This window comes from Rhincodon typus, chromosome 1 (assembly GCF_021869965.1).
Source record: "Rhincodon typus isolate 14 chromosome 1, sRhiTyp1.1, whole genome shotgun sequence".
Lineage (NCBI taxonomy): Eukaryota > Metazoa > Chordata > Chondrichthyes > Orectolobiformes > Rhincodontidae > Rhincodon > Rhincodon typus.
In genome coordinates, this window is record NC_063332.1 from 40,025,899 (window position 1) to 40,049,909 (window position 24,011).

Below are 24,011 nucleotides of genomic sequence, written 5' to 3' on the forward strand. Positions count from 1 at the left end.
ATATTTACTTCAATGAATTAACTTTGTGCTCCATAGCTTCTATCTGCAATAATTTAACACTAACCCCAAAAAAGTTACACGTGGATCTGTTAAATTAAACTAGGAACTTTGAAGTAAGTAATTTCCTACGTATGACGATATCCAGGTGCACTAGAGGTCTGTGCCAACATGAAGATATCCAGGTGCATCTCACACACACACACCCATACTCTGTAAAGATCTGCACTTAATTTCAGAAAACAAGAGTACAGGTTTCCATGCAGTCCTGTAACAGAGTTCTCTGAGATCTTTTGCAGCAGATCTATTTGAAATATCATTCGCTTTTTCACATGGAGAGAAATACAATAGGGAAGAATTGCAACTTTTGTGGTGGGCAGCTTGACTAACTTTCTTAGCAAGAGCATTAGAATGAAATATATTTCTATTTGTTAGTCCCTGCAGGATAATCTTTGCTCCTTTACTAATTTTAATGGTAGCCATGATGCGAAGGTACCAGTGTTGGACTGGGGTGGACAAAGTCAGAAGTCACACATTCACTTCACCTGATGAAGGAGCAGCACTCTGAAAGCTTGTGATTTCAAATAAACATGTTGGATTATAACCTAATGTCCTGTGACTTCTAATTTTAATGGAAGCTGGCAGTTCAGACTCGCCCTAGAGCCAAAATGGAGCCATCTAAACCCAGCTGGGTATTATTTGATGCATAGAGTGGGAGGTAACGGCCTAGCAGTATTATTAGAGGACTATTAATCCAGGAACTCAGCTCATGTTCTGGGGACCAGGTTCAAATCCTGCCATGGCAGATGGTGAAATTTGATTTCAATAAAATCTGGAATTAAGGGTACAATGATGACCATGAAACCATTGTCGATTGTTGGGAAAAACCCATCTGGTTCACTAATGTCCTTTAGGGAAGGAAACTGCCATCCTTACCTGGTCTGGCCTACATGTGACTCCAGACCCACAGCAATGTGGTTGACTCTTAACTTCCCTCTGGGCAATCAGGGATGGCAATAAATGTTGGCCAGTCAGCGATGCCCTCATCCCATGAACGAATAAAAAAAAGTAAATTCCCTGTTGATTGTGTTGGAGTGGTTTTAAAACTGCTGAAAAACATGAATATGCACCTTTTTACAAGTATGGTTAGGGTAGTGAACAGACCTCAGAACAGATAATTAAACCATGCCCAATGTCAGAGAAAAATATTTTGAAGGGGTCTGGCAGCTGTTAAACCTCAGTCCAAAACCTAAGGGCATTGGAGCTCATGGCCCCTGATGGGAAATAACGCACTAATCCAAATCAGTGATCCCATTGAAATTAAAGCAGGCACAGCAGAGTGCATGAAGCTTCTTTCAATTCCACGTCATTGGAGATCCAAGTAGAATTCAGAAGCCAAACGCAAATAAAGAAACGTTCCAGGCCTCTCTGATCACAGGATTAATTCTGGGAGATTAGAGAATTGCAACATGACATCACTGTTTCAGAAAGGGGCAAAGGATAACACAGGAAACTAGAGACCTGTCGGCTTGACATCAACAGTGGGAAAACTGATTGAAGCTGTAATATGCAATAAGGAAAATATACACAGAGAAAAACAAGTTAATAACCTTGACAGTCAACATGGCTTTGTCAAGGGGAGGTCAAAAACATAGAACATAGAACAGCACAGGCCCTTCGGCCCACGGTGTTGTGCCGACCTATTATCCTACTCTAAGATCAAACTACCCTGCATACCCTATACTATACTATCCTCCATGTGCCTATCCAAGAGTCGCTTAAATATCCCTAAAGTATCTGACTTCACTACCACTGCCGGCAGTGCATTCGACACACCCACCACTCTCTGTGTGAAGAACCTACCTCTGACATCTCCCCAATACCCTCCTCCAATCACCTTAAAATTATGCCCCCTCGTAATAGTCATTTCCGCCCTGGGAAAAAGGTCATATCTGACAAATTTGATTGAGTTCTTTGACGAGGTGGCACAGGCAGTAGAGGAGGGTAGTACTGTGGATGTTGTATACTTGGACTTTCAGAAAGCATTTGGTATGGTGCCACATGGCAGGTTGATTAGCAAATTAGAAATGTTTGAGATTGATGGGTCCTCAGCAGCATGGATTAGAAGTTGGCTAAAAGATAGAAACAGAGGGTAGGTATAGATAAGCATTTAGAATCATAGAATCTCTACACAGTGTGGAGTGAGGCCATTCCACCCATCGAGTCCACACCAATCCTCCGAAGAACTGCCCACCCAGACACCCACCACCCCCCATCCCTGTAACACTGCATTTCCCACAGCTAATTCACCTAGCCTGCACATCCCTGGACGCTACGGGCAATTTAGCATGGCCAATCCACTTAATCTACATATGTTTGGGCTGTGGGTGGAAATCCATGCAGACACGGGGAGAATATGCAAACTCCACACAGTCACCTGACGGCAGAATTTAATCAAAGTCCATGGCGCTGTGAGGCAGCTGCATTAACTACTGAGCCACTGTGCCACCCAAGCCTGGAGACAAGTTGAAAGTGCTGCTCCCCAGGGATTGGTGTTGAGACCTTTTTTCTGATTTTTATAAACATTTGAAGATGGATGTTGAGGTCAAAACCTCTACTTTTGCAAAAGATACTAGGCTAGGGACAGTATGGATGATGCTGAGCAACTTCAGAGAGACACTGACACGTTGGCCAAATGGGCAGATACCTGGCAGATGAATTTCAATGCAGAGAAATGTGAGGTAATGCATTTTGGTAGCAGAAACATGGAGAGTCAAAACAGGATCAACGGGACAACTTTGTGGGGAGGACCTCGGGGTTCAAGTACCTGATTCTCTGAAGGGGACCAGGCAAGTTAAGAAGGCTTATTGGATCCTTGGGTTTATAAATAGAGATGCAGAGTATAAAAGCAATGAATTGATGCTACACCTTTACAAATCATTGGTCAGATCACATTTGGAGTATTGTGTTCAATTCTGGGTGCCTTATTTAAGGAAGGATTTTAAAGCCCTGGAGAGAGTGCAAAGGAGAATTACTTGAAAGAAACTAGGAATGAGGGATTTCAAATAAAAGATGAGAAAAATTAGGCATTGTCTCTTTGGAGCAGAAAAGATTAAGTGGTGACCTTATTGAGGTGTTCAATATTATAAACAATTTTGACAGGGTCAAGGATTTTCAGTTTCCACTAGCTGGCATGTCAATAACTAGAGGTCACAATTTCAAGATTGTCAGCAAAAGAGCTAGGAGTGAGATGCAGAGAAATCTTTTACTCAGAGTTTTTAGGATTTGGAATGCACTGTCTAGGAGAGTGATGGAGGCGGATTCCATAGAAGGACTCAAAAGAGAGCTGTATGTATGTATGAAAGTGATGAATTTAAAGGGCTACAGAGATGGTGCTGGAGAGTGGGACTAACTGGGAAGCTGTTTTGGAAGTGGGACAGACTTGATGGGTCAAATGGCCCTATGATTCTAAGTTCCATAATGGCAGGTATTTGAGGCAGCAAAAACAAAACTATAACAAACGTTAATTACAGTCAAATGGACACAAGGTAACATTTTGAAGAGAAAGTACACTTCCAAATCTAAATTTACAGAAATTCAATAAGTAGTTCGCAAACAAATTCCTTCTTTGGGAATATTTAAAAATCATTTTTTTTTTGCAGAGAAGACCAAGAGCACACCAACTGGTTCTGTATCTTGTTTGAAAGTTCATTGTACACATTTTGTTCTTCTGTCTATTCTTCAGTTATTGTTCTCTCCCTATATACGCAAGTAGAAAACAACACAAAACCTAGTTCCAGATTTAATTTTTTTGAAAAGAATTGCATTGATTTACAACATCATAGTAGAATGGCCCATCAAGTATGAACCCATTTATCTCTTCTAGAAACTCATTGATTAGCTGCTTATTTCCGCTTACCTTTGTTCTCACTTAAAACATTTATTGAATTTTCTCAAATATTTATAAGTAACTGCTTTACTCATTTTACTGCAGTTCCTGCTAGTCATCAGTCTTTGCTTCTTCATATTGCTTTATAATTCTTCTGTTCAATTTCCTCAGCATTTTACCTTATTTTTAAAAACCAAAATACTGCTGATGCTGGAAATCTAAAAATAAGAAAATGCTGGAGAAACTCAGCAGGTCTAGCAGCATCTGTGGAGAGAGAAACAGAATTAACATTCCGAGTCCAATTTGACTTTTTCAGTTCTGCAATCTCTCCAAAACTATATTGCTAATATCCTCTTCTCATTTGCCTTTTATCCCCAAACTACACTGGCTCCCAGTTTAATATCCCCATTGCCTCATTCCTCTCAATCTTCGTAACCACCTCTAGCCCAACACTAAATACCCGAAACCTTTGATGTGAGTTTCTTGTGCATCTCCTCCCTCTCTTTAGTAAATATATAGCCTATAGGCTCCATGCTCTAGAAATCCCAGTCTAAAACCAACCACTTCCCTTTCCTCCTTCACAATCTACTTAACTACCGACACAGTTGCCCCCATCTAATTTTGCATTCCTGGCTTGAGGTCTATTTTCTCTACACATCTGAAGTGTCTGGGAACTTCCTCCATGTTCCATGTATAATATGAATGCAGTTGATTACACTCTAAGGGTATTACATCCTCTTTCACACACACCCAATTGATCCCCAAATCTTCGGTTTTCTACTAGGACATTCCACACTCTCAGAACCTTTTACATTAAGTTATTTATTGTGGTATTTGCCCTTAATCCAATTGTTTCTAATTTTAAAGTTTGCGACTTCTGGGTTCCCTTGCCAGGAGGATGTACTGTTCTGTCATTACTTGCTCTGGCCACAGAAATGGAAGTTCATAGGGACTCCTTTTTGTAGTTGTGCATGGCAACAGGGAATGGGAATTCCAACAGAGGTTCAAGTGTAGACATTCTCAGTCACTGATTTCCAATAACTAACAGATAAACCACACAGTCTCCCTCTGGTGTGTAAAATAATATCACCAAACATTTCTTTTTAAAATATAAAAGACGTTCATATTTTTAACTCTTTTTTTAATTTATGGGCATCACTGGCAAGATCAACATTTATTGTCTGTCCCTTGTGACCAATGCAAAGGTGTTTATTATTAAATTCTAACCCCAACCTTGCTCACCAAGGATTATAAAACTCTATCCAACATGCAGTGAATACACACTTATTATCAAATCTCAGTTGTTTGAAACAGATGGTATGCAACTTTCTCCTTGAACTACTGTATTTCTTGCACTGGTAACAAGCATACATTAATTTATAAATAAAAATGAAAAAGTAGAATGCAGACTATTTTGTTCATTCGTTGCACTGAATTACAGAAACCCACTTCTGGTAAGTAATTAGAACAGAGAGCATAGAACAGTACATCACAGGAATGGGCCCTTTAGTCCACAATGTTGTGCTGAACATGATGCCAAATTAAACTAATACCTTCTGCCTGCCGTTGGGCAATGTCCTTCCATTCCTTCCACATTCATTGCTTTATTCAAAAGTCCCTTAAACACTCGTAACGTATCTGCCTTTGCCACCACCCCGGTAGTACATTCCAGACGTCTACGACTCTGTGTAAAAAAAAAAATTACCCCTCAAAATTCCTTTGAACGTCCCCCCTCATCTTGAATGCATGCCCCCTTGCATTAGAAATAATTAAATGATTTTAGAATGGTTTCCACAAATACAAAAAGGTTTACCATGTGTCTTGCTTACCTTTAGTGGAAATATTTGCATCATGGGGGAGATTCTTTGTTGCAGAAGTAGTATGCCTACCTCTGGGTCCCACCTCAAGAATTGATGAATTTGGAAGTTGTGTCACATTGCAGGTTGATTGTCAATCTGTAAATCCTTCTCATATGCCTATAGCAGGCAGTAAAATCAACAGTGTCTCCTGGTCAGCTATAACCATGTGATAGCTGCAACACACAGCCTTACCATGTTAAAAGATTCCATGTGCAAACAAGCATGATCCAAGGGACTACCACACAGACACAAACTTACACGATTATTTCCGTTCTGAAATACTATATTCTCTACATTGGTATATCCTGTTCTACACTATGCATTTATGTTACTCCACGGTGCTTTTGGAATACAATGACCTTTGGCTTACAAAGAACACAGGACGGTACAGCACAGGAACAGGCCCTTCGCCTCAACATGTCTGTGCCGATCGTGAGGCTATTCTAACCTAATTGCATCTGCCTGCACATGATGCGTATCACCCTAGTTTCTGCCTGTTCATGTATTTGTCTAAATGCCTCTTCAATGTTGCTATCCTATGTTTACTATTCTACTGCATTTTTATTTCCTCCATCGCTAAAGCAAGCAGCCAACATTCAGGGCACATTTACAGAGAACTGTAACTACTTAAGCAGAAGATCATTCCTCCCCTGTCAGTATGCCTGCTAGCAATGGGGTCATACTGCCACCTGGTGTTCAAACTACAAACTGTACATAAGGAAGATTCAACAAAAATGAAAATTGCCGGCAAAACTCAGCAGGTCTAGCAGCATCTGCGGGAAGACAGCAGAGTTAACATTTTGAGACTAGTGACTCTTCATCAGAACTATCAGGAGCTAGGGAAAAAGTGATATTTATGCTGTCGACACGTTTGAAGGGAGGTGGTGGCAGGGAACAGGTGAACAGATAGGTGGAGATGGAACCCAGAGAGACGAAGAGAGAGAGGGGGTGGGTGGTGGGGGGGGGGGGGGTTGCAGGACAGGGGAAAAGCTGAATAAGTGATAATAAGTGCTAAGGGTAGAAGAGACTTCATTAACCGTAGTGAAAGCAGCCCATATAATGTAAAAGTAAGAACTGCTGATGCTGGAGTCAAAGATAACACAGAGTGGAGCTGGAGGAGCACAGCAGGCCAGGCAGCATCAGAGGAGCAGGAAAGCTGACGTTTCAGAAGAAGGGTCCTGACCCATAACGTCAGCTTTCCTGCTCCTCCAACTCCGCGCCGCCATATTGGGCCCTTCCTAAACCGTCTTCACCTACAAGATCCATATCCCTCTATTCCCTTTCTATTCATGTATTTGTCCAGGTGCTTCTTAAATGCTGCTATTGTGTCTGCTTCCACCAGCTCCTCTGGTAACGCGTTCCAGGCACTCACCACCCTTTGTGTGAAAAACATGCCTCGCACATTTCTTTTAAACTCCCCCCATCACACCTACCTGTGTCCCCTAGTAACTGACTCCTACCCCCTGGGAAAAAGCCTCATACTTTCCACTCTATCCATGCTGTTCACAATCTTTCACACTTCTATCAGGTCGCCGTTAAACTTCCTGCGTTCCAGTGAAAACAAATCCAGTCTATCCAACCTTTCTTCACAGCTAAAATCCCCCTTACCATGCAACATCCTGGTAAACCTTTTCTGTACCCTCTCCAAAGCATCCACATCCTTCTGATAATGTGATGACCAGAACTGTACACAAATTCCAAGTGTTGCCTAACTAAAGTTCTATAAAGCTGCAGGATAACTTGTCTATCCTTATACTCCATGCCCCTTCCAATGAAGGCAAGCATGCCATAGGCCTTTTTTACTACCTTATCTACCTGCACTGCCACCTTCAGTGATCAGTGAACCTGCACACCCAGATCTCTCTGTATATCAATACTCCTAAGGGTTCTGCCATTAACTGTATAATTTCCACCTGTACTTGACCTTCCAAAATGCATCACCTCACATTTGTCCGGATTACACTCCATCTGCCATTATTCTGCCCATGCTTCCAACTGATCTATATCCTGCTGTATTCCCTGACAATTCTCCTCACTATCTGCAACTCCACCCACCTTTGTATCGCCTGCAAACTTATTAATTAGACCAGCTACGTTTTCCTCCAAATTATTTATGTAGAGCATGAACAGCAGAGGTCCCAGCACTGATCCTTGTGGAACAGCACTAGTCACAGCCCTCCATTCCGAAAAGCATCCTTCCACCGCTACCCTCTCTGTCTCCTATGACTAAGTTCTGTATCCATTTTGCTGGCTCTTCTCCAGTCCTCTGGGACCTTATCTGTGGCCAAACAGGATACAAAGATGTCTGTCAATGCTCCAACAATTTGTACTCTTGCCTCCCACAATATTCTGGGATAGATCCCATTAGGACCCAGGGACTTATCTACCTTACTACTTTAAAGACACACAACACCTCTTCCTTTTTAATAGCCACTTGGCTCAGAGACTCGACACTCCCTCCCCTGAGATCATTCTCTACCAATTCCTTCTCTTTGGTGAATACTGACACAAAGTATTCATTTAGGACCTCACCTACCTCTTCTGGCTCCACACATAGATCTTTTATCTTGCAAATTCTGCTCCATCCAAGCCCCTAACATGTAGTGAGTCCTCATCAATACAGGGGAAGTTAAAATCACCCACCACAATAACTCTGCTGTTTTTACATCTTTCCAAAATCTGTCTACATATTCCCTCCTCTATCTCCCGCTGGCTGTTGGAAGGCCTGTAGTATACCCCCAGCATTGTGATTTCACTTGTCCTATTCCTGAGTTCTACCCATACTGCCTCACTGCAGGCGTCCTCTGATATATCCTCCCTCAGTACAGCTGAGAGGTACTCCTTTACCAGTAATGCAATTCCTCTACCCCTTTTACTTCCCTTTCTATCACACCGGCAATGTACAAATCCTGGGACATTTAGCTGCCAGTCTTATTCCTCTTTCAGCCAAGTCTCTGTAATTGCAATAATGTCACAGTTCCAAACACTAGCCAAAGTTCTGAGCTCATCAACTTGCCTGTTATACCTCTTGCTTTGAAACACATGCATTTCAGACCACGTCCCCTGCTCTTTTCAGCAGCATTCCCCTGTCTGTCCTGTCTAAAAGTAGGATAACCGTGCTAAACGCAAACATGTAATCACAAGACCAGGTGACCAGCTAAGATTCACCAGACTAACTTCTGAGACAACTGGACTTTGCTATGAAGAGGCCTTGAAGAGACTGGGTTGGTGTGCTCTGGAATTTAGAAGAACAAGAGGTGATCACGTAGAAACTACCTAAAGAAACAAACAGGATGAAGCAGAAATGATGCTTCCCTGGCTGTGGGGTTTAGAACCTGTGGAAACAGTCTCAGAATAAGGAGCAAGTCATTTACCACTGAGATGATGAGGAATTTTTTCATGGAGTCATATAGAACAGAAACAGACCCTTCGGTCCAACTAGTCCATACTGAACATCCCAAACTAAACTAGTCCCATTTGCCTGCCGTTGCCTCATTTCCCTCCAAACCTTTCCAGTTCACATATCTGTCCAAGTGTCTTTTAAATGTTATAATTGTACCTGCATCTGCCACTTCCTCTGGCAGGTCATTCCACATATGAACAACCCTCTGTGTGAAAAAGTTGTTCCTCACTTAAACATAGAACATAGAACATTACAGCGCAGTACAGGCCCTTCGGCCCTCGATGTTGCGCCGACCTGTGAAACCAATCTGAAGCCCATCTAACCTAAACTATTCCATTATCATCCATATGTTTATCCAATGACCATTTAAATGCCCTTAAAGTGGGCGAGTCTACTATTTTTGCAGGCAGGGCATTCCACGCCCTTACTACTCTCTGAGTAAAGAACCTACCTCTGACATCTGTCCTATATCTATCACCCCTCAATTTAAAGCTATGTCCCCTCGTGCTAGCCATCACCATCCGAGGAAAAAGGCTCCCACTGTCCACCCTATCTAATCCTCTGATCATCTTGTATGTCTCTATCAAGTCACCTCTTAACCTTCTTCTCTCTAACGAAAACAGCCTCAAAACCCTCAGCCTTTCCTCATAAGACCTTCCCTCCATACCAGGCAACATCCTGGTAAATCTCCTCTGCACCCTTTCCAATGCTTCCACATCCTTCCTATAATGCGGTGACCAGAACTGTAGGCAATACTCCAAGTGCGGCCGCACCAGAGTTTTGTACAGCTGCAACATGACCTCATGGCTCCGAAACTCAATCCCTCTACCAATAAAACCTAACATATTGTACGCCTTCTTAACAACGCTATCAACCTGGGTGGCAACTTTCAGTGATCTATGCACGTGGACACCGAGATCTTTCTGCTCATCCACACTACCAAGAATCTTACCATTAGCCCAAAGGGTGATGAATCTTTGGAATTTTCTTCCCCTGAGGACCATGGAAACGCAGTCATTAAGTTTGCTCAAGAAGAGATAAATGAAATCCTAGATGCCTTCAAGGGACATCAAGAGAGTGGCGATCTAGAATGATCAAGGGCCGGAGTGGCCTTTCCATGTTCCTAAGCATTCAAGAACTGGGGCTCAAGGTGATAAAAGATGTACAGTAATATTTTGACAGGAATGAGCAGGAGCAGGGGTATAGTCGGGTGTAACTGTAATCATAATTGAAAGCTGTCATGGCAGAAGTTATGAAGTAGGTTATCATTCCAGATAACTCAGTACATTGAGGGGGCTGCATCTCCTGATTAACCCTGGAGGTGGAATCTGGAGCTTCTGGTGAAGTTATGAACAGGGAGCCAGAGATGTTAACAGGATGAGCTTTGAATCTTATGCATTGTCTTTTGTAATTTTCAAATCCTGTAGCATCACTCACAGAAAATGAACATGAAGAAAATTCACACACAATATTAAAGTTTATAAAATAATGAGGGGCACAAATAAAGTGTCTAGAAAAGGTCTTTTCCTGAGGGTGGGTGAGTTTAAAACTAGGTAGCATATTTTTAAGGTGAGAGGAGAAAGATTTAAAAGGACCTGAGAAGCGACTTTTTCCACACAGAGGGTGGTTCGTATGTGAAATGAACTGCCAGGGAAAGTGGTAGATGCAGGTATAGCTACAAAATTTGAAAGACATTTGGATAGGTGTATGAATAGGGAAGGGTTTAGAGGGTCATGGGGCAAATGTAGGTGAATGGAACTAGTTTAGTTTGGGAAACGTCGTCGGCATGGACGACTATAAAACATTCACGAGTTGTTATGGGATTTGATTTGTTCCTGAGCAGATAATTTACACATCTGCCCTCCACAGCACATCTGCAGCTCATACATACATTTATAACTTCCAAATTCAACTATTCCAAAACTCTCCAAGCCAACATCTCAGCTTCCAAACTTGAAAAATTTCATCTCATTCAAAATGTATCTGCCAATATATAACTTTCAGCCAGACCCATTACATATCACTTGTGTTCATTAGCTGCCAGTCCTTGATTTTAAAATATCCATGCTGCTGCTTAAATACCTACATGGCCATTCCCCTTCCCATCTCTGTAACCTTCTCCAGTCCTGAAACCCTCCAAAAGCTCTGAATTCTTTCAATTCTGGTCTCCTCTGCATCCTCAACATCCATTGTTCCACAATTGGTGGCCATATCTTCAGGTGTCTCTACATTAAGCTCTTGACTTCGCTCCCCAAATCTTCCCAATTAGCTACAACTCTCTCCTATCATTTTGGACAAGGAATTGATGACTTTAGTGAAGTGCATGGAACATTTTATTTAAAGATGCTATATCAATATAAGTTGGTTTGTAATGCAGTGATCACAACAGCATGGGTTCAATTCTCACACCAGCTGAGGTTACCATGAAGGACTCTCCTTCAAAACTTTCCTCTTACCTGAGGCATGGTGATCTTCTGGTAAAACCACCACCAGTTGTCGCTCGCTCTCTAATAAGAGCGCGGTCCTATGGTCCAGTAGGACTATGGTGACTTTACCTCTACTTGTGTTTATAAATAAAAGTAGTTGTTGCTAAAACTACACTGAGATAGAGTGGGAAAGAGAAATGTGGATCAATTAAGAATGGATGAAGATAAGACTGTAGTGATTAATGAAGAAATGGCAGACTTGTTAAATACTGATCAGATCACAGATTTGTAGAAAACGGAACTTGCACCTATTCACTGTTTCATTCAGAAATGTTACTGGTAAATGGTGTGTTCATATAACTGTGTTGGCAACAAGGCTATACAGCTATACATCAATTATCCACAGCAAGGTAGCAGCATTACAGGCTATAAACACTGTGGCTCAAGCAGCTTTCTTCATTGATACCATCCAATAATGTCATGCAGGTACTGGCCCCACAGCGTTGTCATTCCTGGTATCAAGCTGAGCCTGCGTAGGTACCACATGAACAAATTTCTCCCCAAAACCTATGTACCTAAATTTTCCTTCAAATATTCTTGCAACTATCTCTCCAAAGAAAATAAATATATCTGGTAAGCACTCAAAAATGTCAACATATGTCAACATATTACATCCCTTCTCAATGTTAAGCACTCTTGGGTCAGGCACCAAGTAAACACAGGGTCATGTTTTCTGTAACTTCACCAATGGCAAGTGATTACAGTTGCAGTCTTAGATCAGCAAGTCCCTTTTCCAATTCCCAGGCTCTGCTGGAGCACGAGTCACCCCGAGTGACTAGATGGGCAGGAATAAGAAACAGCCTCTGAACAATTGTGCTTAAGATGCATGTAAATGTACTTTAAAATTAAACTTAGAGAAGCACTCTCCCTTGTACAGCAGGTGCTCTTTCATTTTCAGCACAGCCACTTTCGTGGCCTTTGCAAGGCACACAGTTTTGGATTATAGGCCAACAACCACTTGTTATAGTTACCAAGCCGATTTCAGGTAGGATTGCTTCACCTGCAAAGGGGATTTTGTATCAGTTTGGATGGATTCCAGGCATAAGAATGTATCATGCTGACCCATAGTACCCTCTTGTCCTACTGATGAGTGCGTACTAAAGTTAAGCAATTATATTCGTTTGAAATATCTCAACGTAATTAGGATAAATGATTTTTCACCTTGCAATGTCCCTTGATACATCCCAAAAATAACTATAATTACAACAGGGTCTCTCAGGCATTAAACACTAAGCACCAATTTTGGTTTCTGAAGGAACATGAGCAATAAGAAATCAGTTGAACTATGTAAATTTACAGTACAAGAATAAAAGTAGAAACAGCAGTTTTTAAAAATACATTCATGGGATGTGGATGTTGCTGGTTGGATCAGTATTTATTGCCCATCCCTAGTTCCCCTTGAGAAAGTGGTGGTGAGCTACCTACTTGAACTGCAGTCCATTTGGTCTAGGTACACCCTAGGTACATGGTGCTGTTAAGGACAAGAGTTCCAGGATTTGACACTGTGGTACTAAGGAACAGGGATATATTTTCAGGTAAGGATGGTGAGTGGCTTGGAGGAAAATTTGCAAGTGGTGGTATTCTGCTGCCCTTGTTCTTCTGGATGGTAGTGGTAGCAGGTTTGAAGGGAGCTGTCTAAAGAGGGTTGGTGAATTTCTGCAGTACATCTTGGAGAGGTACACATTGCTGCTGCTGTGTGTCAATGGCAGAGGGACTGAAGTTTTGTGGAGGTGGCACTAAGCGAGTGGGCTGCTTTGTCCCAGATGGTGTCAAGCTTCTTACATGTTGTTGTAAGTACACTCATCCAGTTAACTGGGGATTCTATTATACTCCTGACATACGCCTTATTAATGGTGAACAGATTTTGGAGAGATAAGAGGTGAGTTAATCACACAGGATTCCTGCTTCTAATCTGTTCTTATAGCAGCAGTAGTTATATTGCCATTCTAGTTCCATTTCTGGTCAATGTAATGCCATCTTGTGTCAAGAGTTGGTGGCTAAATTTTCTCTTGTTGGAGATGGTCATTGCTAGACACTCGTGTAGAATGAACATTACTTGTGGTTTGTCAGCCTAAGCCTGGATATTGCCCCCGGTCTTGCTGCATTTGGATAAGTCTCCTCAGATAGTAAAGCTGTCTACAGATGGTGCTGAACTGTATGATCATCCAAACCTCTAACCAGATTATGGAAGGAAGGTCATTGATGATGTAGTTGATGTTGATTGAAACTAGGTCTTCTTTAAAGATTATCCATTGCCTGTGTACAGTCATGCCTTTTCATATTTTATCACTATTCAGTTCAGCCATTTGTGCCTCATGTTTTCATATTTTACCTAATTCAAATTAAACACCTTTGCTTCAAATTTAACTACATCACTGTTAAGCTTAATGTATTCTAAAATATTGCAGTCACTCAATCCTACATTAAACTCCTAAATCCAAATAGCCTGACCCCTAGTTGGCTCTTCAACATGCCGCTCTAGAAAGCTTTTCCTAAAACACCCCAAGGATACTGATCCTCTATAGTGTTGGTGCTCCACAGCTTCCCTAGTTTGTATGCACAAGAAATAGGAAATGAAGTAGCCCATTCAGCCCCTCGAACCAGCTCTGCCATTCAATAGGACCATGGCTGATCCAGCATTCCTAACATCCACTTTCCTGCCCTTTCCCATAATAATCCATGATTCAATTGCTGATCAACTATCTATTTCAGCCTTAGATATACAAAAGGACTCTGCCCCTGCAGCTCTCAGTGGCAAGGAGTTCCAAAGATTCGTCACCCTCAGAGAAGAAATTCCTCTTCATCTCAGTCTTATATTGACACCACTTTATCCTGAGACTATGCCCACTGGTCCTAGACTCTTCCATGAGGGGAAACATCATTTCAGCATTTACCTGTCAAGTCCCTTAAGAATCCTAAATGTTTCAATGAGATCACCTCTCATTCTTCTAAACTCCAAGTGAGTGGAGTCCTAACCTGTTTAACCTTTGGTCATAAGAAAATCCCTCCATACCTGGGATCATCCTTGTGAACTATATCTAAACTGCTTCCAACAAAATGATATCTTTCCTTAAGTGAGGAGACCAAACCTGCTCACAGATCTGGTCTCACTGGCACCTTGTACAGTTAGACTTCCTTACTCTTATACTTCAACCCCCTTGAAATAAGGGCTGACATTCCATCAGCCTTCCCCATTACCTGCTGCAACTGTGCCAGCTTTCTGTGTGTCATGCACAAGTACCACCTAGTCCCTTTGTGACGCAGTTTTCTGCCTTTTTTCTCAAATTAAATACTATTAAGTTCTTTAGTTCTCCTTTCCAAAACCTCTCAAAACCTCTCTATTTTAATGTAGATGCATGATTTAAGTCACCCATGATTATTGTGTGGCACACACTAGACGCTTCTCTTATTTACAGACCTATAACATATTCGACACTACCACTACCGTTTGACGTCTGATAAATAACTCCAACTGAAGTCTGCTGTCCCTTGCTGCTTTTTTTTAGGCCACACAAACAGATCTCGCACATTGTTCTTTTGACCTGAGATCCATGTTTGACCTAAGGCTGTAATGAGGTTTGAAAGTGAGTGGCCTTGGCGGAGCCCAAACCAAATGCAATTGAGCAGGTTATTGTTAAGCAGGTGCTGTCTGATACCTTCCATCACATTACAGATGATCAAGAGTAGACTGATGGAATAGTAATTGGCCATATTGGATTTGTTCCTGTATACGGAAAATTGTCAATGATTATCCTGTGTTGTTGGGTAGATGTCAGTGTTGTAGCTGCACTGGAACAGCTTAGCCAGGGGCAGGGCAAATTGTGATGCACAAGTCCTCAGTACTATTGTCAGAATGTTGTGTGGGCCCACAGCCTTTGCAGTATCCAGTGTGTTTAGCCATTTCATGTATCACATGGAGTGAACTGAATTAAAACTGTCACCTGAGATGCTGGGGACTTCCACTGGAGGTCACTTGGCACTCCTAGTTGAAGTTTGCAATAATCTCTCACACTCAAGATAAAAAGATCAAATTCATCTAAAATTAAAAATTGATTTTTATTTATATGGTACCTAGCAGAGCTTTGTAATTTTTCAACAACTTTAAAACCAATGAGGTACTTCTGAAGCACGTGTACCCACAAGGAATAATGTGATAATGACCAGATAATTTACTTCATGATGATGAGTGGGGGTGTTAATATGAGGAATGAATACATCTGTTTCTTCGACTTGATACCACTTGAGCAGGGAGATGGGTCTTGGGCATAACATCTATGAGACATAGCTGACAACTTTTGCCCATTGATAGTGCTGGGAACACTATCGCCTCCATGTTCCCCTTCAAGTCAAGCAACGTCTGACCTGGCCAAACCAGGTAGGAAGGGCAGGTTCCTTCTCTAAACGTCATTAGTGAACCATGTGGAATTTTCCGACAATCAGCAATTGAACTCAAATTCCACGGTCTGTTGTGGCAGGATTCGAACCCAGGTCCCCAGAATGTTATCTGGGTCATTGGATTAACTGTCCAGTGATAAGACCACTAGGCCATCGCCTCCAAATGTCATTGATTAAGAATCCTAGAACTCTCAATGGAACACCATTGTGGGAGCACCATGTGAGCTGTGGTGGCTCATGGAGATTTTTCATATTTTAGGATGTTTGGTTGGCATGGACGAGTTGGACTGAAGGGTCTGTTTCCATGCTATAGAACACTATGACTCTAATACCACCTCTCAACATAACCACAGATCTCAATAATTCCAGCCTTTCCGGGATTGCCTATATCCTAAGATCAAAAAGAAATCCAAAGGGGTACACGTTTGCACATACAGGCAGACAGCACAATAAATTAGGGCACTGAACTCCCTCAAAAATATTTGCCTACATTGAAAAGAAAAACTGGTTTCAATCTATGTTTCTTTACACAAAAATAGAATGTGGAATATTTTTCTAACAGCTTATGGAATAGAACAGATTTAACTCATTTCATAATCCAAATGAATGAAGTGCAACACAGGTGGTAACTGTGCATCTTGCAACATGCACAAGTGTAACGGACTCACCTGACAGTGTGGATGTGGGTTTGAACATCCCATCGTAGCACCTTTATTTTCAAAAATCTGAAATCAAAAAGAAAACGAGTTTTATGAAGGACAGTGACAACAATGTTGTAACTATTCTATTCAAATTATAACTGCAATGGGTGCAAACATTCACTCTTTTAATAAACCAGATCATAAAATATCTAATCATAAGAAATCTTTGGTGTTGCTCAATCCTCGTGGTTTCTGATGATTACTTATGTAGGCTAAATACCACAATAGTTTTTGCATCGCTGTATTGGTGAATATTTGTTGAAATCAAAGCATCACAACCAAACTGTTGAAAAATATATATTAAGAACCTGAATGGAAGAGAAATGCGCTTCATTTGTGCAATTAAATTTAACCACCAAGAAAGTGGCAACTTCTTTGCCCTTCCCTCACCAATATCTCTTCTTGGATGGTTGCACAGTGGTACTGTTACTGGACTAATAAACCAGACAGCAAAACTTAAACTCCAGAGAAATTAGTTCAAATCCATCAAATTTGGTATTTAAATGTGCAATTTAAAGTCAATAGATAAATTGGAATAAAATGCCATGATAACAATCAGTGATAATGAACAGCAACATTGATGCAAAAAAGTAGATCTGGTTCACTCACGAGGTCAGGATGGAAACCTCATCCCATCCTCATCTTGTCCTGCCATGTCCAGACTTTGCACCTCTCCACTGCTTCTATATCCTTTTGATCCAAACTTAATCACACTTTAAGAACTATGTGAAGCTAGCATAGAGAAAAGATTCACAGGAATTCATACCTCTCAGTAATAAGGAACTTCAGTTACATAGAAGGATGTATCGGAGATGTTGAGACTGCTTCCTTGAAGAGAGGGTAAGAGTTTTTTTTAAAAGCGACATTCAAAACCATGAGATGCCTGAACAGAGAAATGAGGACCAAACTGTTCCCACTTGGGGGAAGTATCAGAAACCAGGCAGAATTAAGGTATTGTCAAAAGAAGCAATTGCAACATCGGGGGAAACTATTTCATACAATGAGCGATTAGGATCTGAAATGCACAGCCTAAAAATGCCATGGACCCAAGTTCTATTGAGGCATTAAACAGGGAATTAGATTATTATTCAAAAAGGAAGAATGTACACAGCTATGGGAAGAATAGAGAGGGGATGGCACTCGGTGAATTGTTCGTGCTGCTGGAGCGACACAGTGGCTCAGTTGTTAGCACTGCTACCTCACAGGGCACAGGGCTAGGGATCCAGGTTCAATTCCACCCTCAGGCAACTGTGTGCACTTTGCATATTCTCTCCATGTTTGCATGAGTTTCCTCCCATTGTCCAAAGACGTGATTAGGTGGTTCTGAGGAAGGGTCACCGGACCCGAAACATTAACTCTGTTTTCTCCTCCACAGATGCTGCCAGACCTGCTGAGCTTTTCCAGCAACTTTGTTTTTGTTTGTGATGTGATTAGTGGATTGGCCACGCTAAATAGTGTCCAGGGATGTGTAGGTTGGGTGGATTAGCTGTGGGAAATGTAGGATTACAGGAATGGGGTAGATCTGGTTGGGATGCTGTTCGGAGGGTCGGTGTGGACTCAATGGGCCGAATGCTCTGCTTCCACATTATAGGAATCTTATGAAGGGTTGACTGGCTGCCGTCGGTGCTGTAACCTTGCTGTGATCCTGTGATAACATGGCAATGAGAACTGCACACATTATTTCAAATGCAGTCTAACCAAAGTTTGATAAAGATTTAGCTTTTATTCTACTTCTTTAGAAAAGGCCCAGTAATTAATCCAGATAAAGTACAGCTTTTGCATTATTCCTCTTCACTCTGTTACTGTCTCAAAAAGTATGAACATTCAATTGAGCATGACGTTCCCCTCTGAAATTTATACTGACTATTTGTTATTATATTGCTCATTTCTCGATGTTCTTCAATTCCCAGCTTTAGTCAGAATTCCATTATTTTTCCAACAACTGACGTCACTTTTGACATTGTCTCAGGGCCCGATTGCATCAGTTCATACATGGGTGAAGAGAGCTTCTTCTGATTATCACATACAACTCTCTGTCGGCTGATGAATCAGTACGTCTCCATGCTGAACACCACTTCTAAAAGTACTACAAGTACCAAGGACACAGAATGAATGTACTCTGGTGTAAGCTTCAATGGCCATCAGCAAGAACAACTCAATAACACCACAACTGCCTGAGTTGGCTAAGGGCAGAAGGATAAAGCTGCCAAGTGGACCTGCAGGTGACAGTCAGAGTCATGGAGTCATACAGCGTGGAAAGAGACCCTTCAGTCCAACTTATCCATGCTGACCAGATATCCCAAATTAATCTAGTCCCATTTGCCAGCATTTGGCCCATATCTTTCTAAACCCTTCTAATCAAATACCCATCCAGATGCCTTTTATATGTTGCAACTGTACCAGCCTCCACTACTTTCTCTGACAGCTCATTTCATACATGCGCCACACTCTGCATGAAATAGTTGCCCCTTAGGTGCCTTTTAAATCTTTCCCCTCTCACCTTAAACTATGCCCTCTAGGTTTTGATTCCCCTACCCTGGGAAACAGACCTTGGCTACTCACCCTATCCATACCCCTCATAAACTTCTACAATGTCATCCCTCAGCCTCCGCCACTCCAGGGAGAATATCCTCAGCCTATTCAGTCTCTCCCTGAAGCTCAAACCCTCCAACCCCAGCAACATCCTTGTAAATTATTTACGAACCCTATCAAACCCTATCCCTAAAGCAGGGAGATCAGAACTGAATGCATATTCCAAAAGTGGCTTGACTAATGTGCTGTACAGCTGCATCATGACATCTCAACTCCTATACTCAATGCACTGACCAATAAAGGCAAGACTACCAAGTGCCTTCTTCACCACTCTGTCTATCTGCAACCCAACCTTCAAAAGAACTATAAACCCACATCCCAAGATCTCTTTGTTCGGCAACACTCCCCAGGACCCTACCATTAAGTGTATAAGCCCTGCCCTGATTTGCCTTACCTAAAGACAACACCTCACATTTATCTAAATTAAATTCCATCTGCCATGCCTTGGCCCATCCGAGTAAGGTCCTGTTGTATTCCGAGATAACCTTCTTCACGGTCCACTACACCTCCAATTTAGTTTTCATCAGCAAGCTTACTAATGATTCTTCCTACATTCACATCAAATCATTTCTATAAAATGACAAAAAGCAGGAGGCCCAGCACCGATCCTTGTGGCACATAGCTGGTCACAGACCTCCAATCCAAAAAACAACCCTCTACCACCACTCATTGTCTCCTACCTTCATACCAATTTTGTATCCAAATGGCTAACTCTCCCTGGAATCCACGTGATCTAACCTTGCTAACCAATTTACCATGCGGAACTTTATTGAAGGCCTTGCTGAAGTCCGTACAGATAACATCCACTGGTCTGCCTTTATCAATTTTCTTTATTACTTCTTTAAAAAAAAACTCAATCAATTTAGTGAGACACGATTTCTCACATACAAAGCCATGTTGACTATCCCTAATCAGTCCTTTCCTTTCTAAATACATGTAAATGCTATCCCTCAGAATCTCCGCCAACAACCTACCTACCACTGATGTCAAGCTCACCAGTCTAGTCCCCTGGCTTTTCTTTACCACCTTTCTTAAATAGTGGCACCGCATCAGCCACCCTCCAGATGGTGAGAGTTGAAGGGCAAGTTAGGCCATGCTCCAAAACTGTAAACCTATGGGGTCAACAACCTATTGCAAACCCCTTTCAGTATGAAATAGCTGATTTTTCCTTTCAGAAGTTTGTAACTTTTTTGTTTTGTGTGGTTGTGTTATTTTCAATTATTTAAACTAACCTGACTGAAGATGCAAACTGATAATGAAGAATAGTACAACCAAATTATTGAAACAATTTCATTAGTTGATATTCTGAGACTTACTACCATGAAGTTATCTGGTTTACACCACTTTGCTGAATATTGCTCCTCATTCACATATATATACATATACATATTGATCTTAAGCAGCATTTTACAGCATTCCTTTCCTAATATATCATATTACGATTTTAGAGCACAGCCAATTTATATAGTAAATAATTTACCTATCCATACAATTTCCTTCAAGACTTCCTTGAAATATTTCTACATTTCTTATGCTTGAATGCCATTTAGAGAATGAAACAGGTCTGGCCCTTTTTACAGCCTGTTTGACACCAAGCTACATAATAAGAGCTTAAGGTAGGTGCCCAAAGACTTGGTCTATTAGGAAGGCTTTAAGGAGTTTCTTAAAAGGAGGAAGGGTAGAGAAGTTTCGGAATGGATTTCCAGAACCTCTTGAACAAGAATTCTGCCAGGTGAAAACAGCAAATGAAACAAAGATGGAGAAAGAAATTAAAATACATAGTTGTGGTTCTGGAATGCTAAGAATACAGAATGAAATTGGCATATCCACTTAAATAGTAAAATTAATGGCTTTCCGCCTCTAGTTACCTGCACCCATTGATATGTTGATCCTAGTTCTACCATCAGTTCCACCCATTTGTCAATCACAGCTCTGATTTCTGGAATGGACATCAATGGCAGGGTAATATCGGAATGAGGATGGAAGCACATGACCTTACTGAAACAGAATATGCAACCGAGTACAAGATACAAAGTTAGATGTGAAGAACTATATCACCCCTATAATCTTGAGCAAGGAATTAACACAAAGAAATATTATATTACAAGGTCTGAAACTGGCGTCTGTAGTATAAGGAAGGACTAATTTAGTTAATTAAAAGAGGAGTTAAACCTGTAGAAGTTAATATTCATGTTACAGCGATCTCACTACAGTCTGATGATGTCACGCAGTCCGCGGGTGGAAACAATTAAATCTACATCAGCTTTCATATGGAACAGATAAATTATGTACAACTCCCCAGAGTCCTGGTAATTAGGCCTGACTAGTATATAGTTGTACTTATTTCTCTCCTGTGAGATGAAGGCTCATAACATGAGATTCTTGTTTGAATACTGGAATTCTAAAGTGAACAGAAACATGTATAGCTTCAAGTTTGATTTGTACTTTGATACTGTAAGAGTTAAGAAAGGAGACAATATAGTTGTAAAAAAAAACCTGGACACTTCGTGCACTTAATGCTGAATCTTACAGTTTTTGGCTTTTTTCCATGAGACATCGCAAGATTTCTCATTGTGTCTTACCAGGTTTGCCTCATTTACTATCTACCCCAAATCAATGACATCCCTCTCAGAGTGAAGTACCGTCGTACCACTCGTGATTCCTGGAACTACTCACCATTTACTGGAAATGCCTAGCTAGTGTCATCTTTAAAAAGCTGTTGTGTATCTGGACAAGCACTGTCAGTCCAGTGTAGCCCTGTATGGTTCTTGGCATTTGCCCTGAACGTGGCAGACAAAGGGAAATTGGTGCCAGCCTGGTGCTATCCAGGTCAGTGCAATCTCAGCTACTTGGAGGAATGTACAACAATGCAGGAAGAAGGTCAAAGACTTCTCCACTCCACCAGCATAAATGTCACCATCTTGTCTTTGAGACTTCACACCCACTCTTATCTTTGCTACTTTACCCACCTCCCACCAAGGCTCATGCGCTAGCAGTCTCACTATTGCCTGAAACATTTTCCCTACTCAATCTCACCCACCCACTCATCCCAACACCCAATGTCACTGACCCTGCATACCCTCTGCAGCTACTCACTCATTGGGACACCTTCCCACCTGTACCATCAGTAATAACTGTCCCACTCACTTTCATCTCCTATAATAGCTGCCTATCTCTCATTTCAGTAAGAAAACAGCCCATAATAGGCTGAAAGTGTCATGACGGGTGGTCAGCTCCTGATGACTTATATGGAGAATATCCTGTCTTAGAGAGGCCTGAGTGGCTGACTGCCCATACCCAAGCAGCTGGTATCAGAGGTTGCCTTCGTCTTACTGTGCCAGAACCTTCTGAGCAAAGGCTATCTTCCTGACTTGACGGAGGCTTCTTCACAACTATGACAAAGCTTCCTGGCTTTGAGTCGGCATGAAAGAGCACAGCAAGATAGCTGGTATCTCTGGCTAAGAGAAAAAAGCACAAAAAGGCAAGGCAGGGGTGCTCTAAGTATCCAAGTGGTGAACATGCACCATGACAGAAAGTAAAGAGGCCTGAAATGCAGCCTAGGCCAGTCCATCAGCTGGTTGTGTATCCCTGAGCACACAGTGTCCCTGCAGCAACATTACAATGATAGTTTCTGGTGCAGTCAAGCTGAGCCTGCCCTGGGATGCTACTACTTGGTGTCCAACATTGAGGTCCTTTGGAGCGAACAGCAAGCTGAAGTCACCAGGAACCTGCTCTGATTTTCGACATCTAGCATGATCAGAGTGTTCAATAAGAAGCTATATATTTAAAGAGGTAATTACAGTGTTACTCAGGAATTTAACAAACTTTTATTATCCTTGACTGGCAACTCACTGTTACCTGGCAAGAGACTTGCCTCATTGTTTGGCAAAAGCATAAAAGATGCGGTGAGATGCTCCCGATGTTGCAATATGTCACGTTGGACTTCTCCTCTGATTCTACCACAAATTTCCCCAGAGCCCATGTCGTTCATTAGATTCTGTCAACAATTTTGGTTTCATTTTAGATTGCGTTCTGCAACTGTTATTGATTAGGATAAAGTTTGTTTGCATACATTTAACTGACCTTTTTTTAAAAACCATTTAAAATGAAAAAAATAGTTTCATGGTTTAAAAACAAGAATGTAAGAGGAAAAAAAATTGGTGCAGTTGCTCTATGACACAGAGAGACAGATGGGAACAAGTTTCCTTTTAGAAAGAGAGAACCATTCAGAAAGTCAGGTTTCTTTTAAGAGAGAAGGGTCATTCAAAAACAAAGGGCCTACAGGATCAGCAGCGCAATTTAACAACCTCCAAAACAATCAGAACAGAAGTAAAGTAGCTTTCAAGTTAATAACAGAAAAGCTCCAGAAGCAAAAGGCCCTAAGTGCCAGAGAAGATGATATCCTATAAGGCTTTTGAATGGACCAGTTTCAGGGAAACATGCTAAGGAGTAAGTGAGCAGTGTCAGTAGTTTGTTTAAGGGTCTCTGGAAAAGGCAGGAACTAAATAAATGTTCAGACACAAGTCACCATTTCTACATACGTTGTGACCCTACAGCAGCACAGAAACGCAGTGATGATGGAACAGAGGTTTACAATCAGGTTGGAATTTCCTAAGGAGTCCTTACCATTGACTCTGGACCCCACAGTGTCTTATGGCATTAGGTTAAACATGGGCAAGAAAATCTGCT

At 41.5% G+C, this 24,011-nt stretch overlaps 1 protein-coding gene across 3 annotated transcripts in view; it reads right to left on the reverse strand.

The window, feature by feature from the left end:
* The window catches only part of galt (galactose-1-phosphate uridylyltransferase), a 66,506-nt gene that overhangs the window by 28,785 nt on the left and 13,710 nt on the right, over positions 1 to 24,011 (reverse strand). For all 3 annotated transcript variants that reach the window (XM_048601901.1, XM_020518939.2, XM_048601909.1), the window contains 2 exons: positions 21,191 to 21,320; positions 16,698 to 16,754 (listed from right to left, as the gene is read on the reverse strand). In XM_048601901.1, coding sequence (XP_048457858.1) covers positions 16,698 to 16,754; positions 21,191 to 21,320 — 187 coding nt within the window. The remainder of the gene's footprint in view (positions 1 to 16,697; positions 16,755 to 21,190; positions 21,321 to 24,011) is intronic.